Here is a 4,230-nt window from a genome sequence, read left to right on the forward strand (position 1 = left end):
GGCCTCCTGGTACCTGTCGACGACGGAATTGACGGCGTCGCCGAACAGGCCAGAAGGCTCTCCGCTGCCACTAGAGCTGCCATAGACCGCCCAATGGCACATTTTATAGCTTCCTGGTCGCTACGTCGCCCGCCTATGACGTCTCGCCCTTCCGTTGGACTGATTACACATGTGATTCAGAGCGGGGTCACGCTGGGGGCGTTCCCTTAGTGTCTTCGGACGCAGCTCGAGTTCCTGAAGGGGAACTATATCTTTCAAACATTTTTTTTTTCAATTGGATGTCTGAAATGAATGCACACTTCCTCCCAGCCCTCTCACTGAGCATGTCTTCACATAAATGCATATGAGTGCATGCAAATTTGCATTTGAGCATATTATTAGCATATTACATTTACATTACATTTAGTCATTTAGCAGACGCTTTTATCCAAAGCGACTTACAAATGAGGACAATGGAAGCAATCAAAATCAACACAAGAGCAATATGCAAGTGCTATGACAAGTCTCAGTTAGCCTAACGCAATACACATATACAAGTTTTTTTTAAATTATATAATAAATAAAAAGAAAACAGATAGAATAGAAAAAAGTTAATAAAATAAGCTAGTGTTAAGAGGCCTTTTTTTTTTTGCTTTTTGTTAATTGTATAATAAATAAAAGAAAACAAATAGATAGAATGCAAAAAGAATAGAGAAACTAGTGTTAGTTTTTTTGTTAGAAAACAAGCAGTTAGTAAATGAATAGAGCGCAAGTTTTTTTTTTTTTAGAATAGAATTAGAATAGAGAATGCTAGAGTTAGAGGGTCAAGTAAAGATGGAAGAGATGTGTTTTTAGCCGATTCTTGAAGATGGCTAAGGACTCAGCTGCGCGGATTGAGTTGGGCAGGTCATTCCAACCAGGAGGGAACATTAATAAGTCATATATACGTAATAATATATAATTATTAATTATATTATATTCATATTATTTCATTATAAATTATATATAATTATAAATATATATTTCTAATCATATATAAGTTTGTCCATCTTTTTCCGCATGACTACTAACATGTGGCGATACATAGTATATAGCAAATCTCACCTGCGTAATTGTTTATATCAATTTTTTACTGTTGCATACTTTGTATTCATGTACATTTAAAACAGAAAATACTTTTATACTATAAAACTATATAGCCCAATTGTTTGCTCTGTTCTTGCCATCTCACTCATTTTTTTCTTTCATCGTTTCACAGGGGCTCAAATTGATGATAACATCCCTCGTCGTACAACTCAGCGCATTGTGGCGCCCCCAGGTGGCAGGGCCAACATTACCACCCTGGGATAAAATCAATTACTCATTACAGAGAAAAAAGGATGGGGTGGGATGGGGGTTAAAGAAACTTGGGCTTTTCACCCGGGATCGGTCCAGCCGTCTGGACTGCGTCCCAACAAGCACACCTCTACTTCCTCCTACACTTCTGTCCATCCATCCACCCCTAACACCCATCCTTTTAACTCTAGTGTCCTGTTTTTTGAGTGTCTTTCTTAGATGAATAAGTTTCAGGATTACTTGGCATAGAACTGGGATACTTACTGGAAAGTTTGACTAAACAGCATACTAGCATTCTACTAATTCTTCAGTATGAATAATGTGCATAGTGTGAGTTTTCTGTATGCAACAACCTACTGTACTGTGTGCAGTATGAAACAGAGCATATTGCACTGTGTACTGTATCCCATAATGCAATGCAACTTTCCATTACTCGTGCGACGAATGAACTGGAAATAATAACTTTTTCTTTGGTCAGAATGTCTAAATTAGATTTTTTTTACATGCAGTTACATTAAAATGCAAAATAACGATTTATTTCCGCCTTGATAAATGTGACGTAAACATGTAACGCATGCTTGTTTTTGGCCAAGTGTTCCTGAATCTTATCAAGCTAACCAAGTAATCTACGTTCAAAGAACAGGAACTACCCAGCTAACAAAAATATATTCTAAGAATGTTTTGCTAAAGTTATTTTTCTCTGAACATTCAAAACATCCAGTTAAAAAAAAAGGTTTTATTTTGGTTATGTGAACGTAAGAGAAAACGAGGAATGTTCCATTTTATCATTTTGCAAACATTATGGGAATGTTACTTTTAAATATTTTCTCTCAGTATTATTTAACTGCCGTTTTGGAGATGTTTAGAGCAAAAAAAAGAGACTAACAGTGGTGTTTTTGGATGTGGTGCGCAGTCCTGTGGGATTTTAGTGTGATTTGAATTCACTCATTTTTCGCTGTAAATGTCAAACTGTCCATTCCTACTTTGTCCCACAGTTGCACGAAGGGGGTCTCACCAGAAACAATACAGTACAGTTGAGAAAATAAAGAAAAACACTCTGGGCGAATAGCAGATCTAGAGGGAGCAGCTCTTTTCTCCCTTTCATTTCGGTTTAGGAGGAAGGCGGTTACTACAGCAACGGTCCCGCTCACTCGGAGTGGATGCTGATTAGTTACGACAGCCGTGCCGTGCTGGAGCGTCACCCCAGTAACCTCTTCACACAAGGGGTTTTATTCGTGCGGTGGATCTCGGCACGGGTTCGACCGTTCCCTGTGACGTCACAGCCGCTCCACGGGGCAGCTACTCACCCCCTCCCGTTCCGTCCCACAACAGAACCGACCTTTACCGTGAGGACATTTTGAAGGTTGCAGTGACTCTGTCTGTCAAACGGATCGTCCGGCATGTGTAAGGTTGAGCAGTGTTATTCTAAATTAAACGTTAGGTCACAATGCTTTTCTTACATTGCAGTTCTGCTTTGTTTTTATAAATCGACTTGCCTGCCTATTCACCAAGTGATACAGTTCTTGATTAATGTCTGTGAGTGTTGTTATGACAAGCTGAACATTTCTCATGGAAGATATGTACACAATTCATCATTCTTCGTGTCTTTGATTGTTACAATAAAATGCAGTTGTGAACAAAAGCCTGTACAGCTTGTCCAGTGTCAAAACACATTGATCACAAGCACATTATTTCCATCCCTGTTAAGTATTTTGCCCTTCACCTTCTTCATTAAAGATATGAGGTGGTAATATGATGATATTGTGATGTATAGTCATCCCATTTGTATTTAAACACTTAAAGAGATAGTTCACCCAAAAATGAAAATTCTGTCATTTATGGTCCCCACTAGGGATGGGAAGATTCCCCGATTCGCTCGGTGCATCGCCATAAAAAGTTAACGATGCGATGCATCGGTTTAAAAAGTGTGCATCGGCTACAAGTTGGCATTTATATCGCGATGCATCGTTTCTAACATATTTGCATCGGTAAAAACCGATTTATTTATATATAATTACTAGTGAATGTGCTATACTTGTATTATTTAGAAAGTGACCAATATCAAATCAAAACAAATCAACCGGGGCTAAAGCGGTTCCATTAACGTCAAATTAAATTCACACAATCTCACTAATTTGTGCACGCTTATTCTTAAGCGGACCTTAAAGGGATAGTTCACCCAAAAATGAAAATTTGATGTTCATCTGCTTACCCCCAGGGCATCCAAGATGTAGGTGACTTTAGGGCCTTTCGCACCGCGGGAACCTTTTCATAGTACCAGAACTAATTGTGGAACTACCCACTTTTTGGCGTTTTCGCACCGCCGGAACTGGGTGCGATTTTAGTACCGGACTGCATTTTTCGAGAACCAAATTAGTTCCTACTCCGGAGCAGGGTCAAACCAGCACAACTGGTACTAAGCGTGACGTAAGTAGACATTGATTGGCCAAACGCGTACGAAAACACCCTCACCCGCCATGATTTAAAACGCCGTGTAAACATACTGTAAACATTGTGTCAACTTATTTCACAAGTATGGAGAACAGCGATAGATGGATCTATCTTTAAATAGTACTGGGAAATAGTTTGCGCAAAATCGTCCCAGTACTTTAGTACTGTACATTTAGTTCTGGAACTAAAGCGGTGCGAAAGGCCCTTTTGTTTCTTCAGTAGAACACAAACAAAGATTTTTAACACAAACCGTTGCAGTCTGTCAGTCTTATAATGGAAGTGTATGCAAGAAACTGAACAGTATTTATATAATTTTTTTACCTCTGATGCACCGCAATGTCTGAACTGTCCTGAGCGCGTCCTGAGCGTGTCCTCGACAGCCGGCGCCTGACACGTCTTCTTCTTGCTTTACGGCGGATCGCAGACTTATAAGTGCATTACCGCCACCTATCTCTCCTATCTCTC

General features: G+C 39.5%; 1 protein-coding gene across 1 annotated transcript in view; it reads left to right on the forward strand.

Annotated features, from left to right (window-relative positions):
• Positions 1-1,997, forward strand: part of dpysl2a (dihydropyrimidinase like 2a) — a 33,306-nt gene extending 31,309 nt beyond the window's left edge. Inside the window, exon 14 of the mRNA XM_016518444.1 lies at positions 1,238-1,997. Within this exon, the coding sequence (XP_016373930.1) occupies positions 1,238-1,329 (92 nt within the window). The 3' untranslated portion in view covers positions 1,330-1,997. The remainder of the gene's footprint in view (positions 1-1,237) is intronic.
• The last annotated feature ends 2,233 nt before the right edge of the window (positions 1,998-4,230 follow it).

Source organism: Sinocyclocheilus rhinocerous, unplaced genomic scaffold, assembly GCF_001515625.1.
Source record: "Sinocyclocheilus rhinocerous isolate Xijiao unplaced genomic scaffold, SAMN03320098_v1.1 scaffold448, whole genome shotgun sequence".
NCBI classification, from domain to species: Eukaryota; Metazoa; Chordata; class Actinopteri; order Cypriniformes; family Cyprinidae; genus Sinocyclocheilus; species Sinocyclocheilus rhinocerous.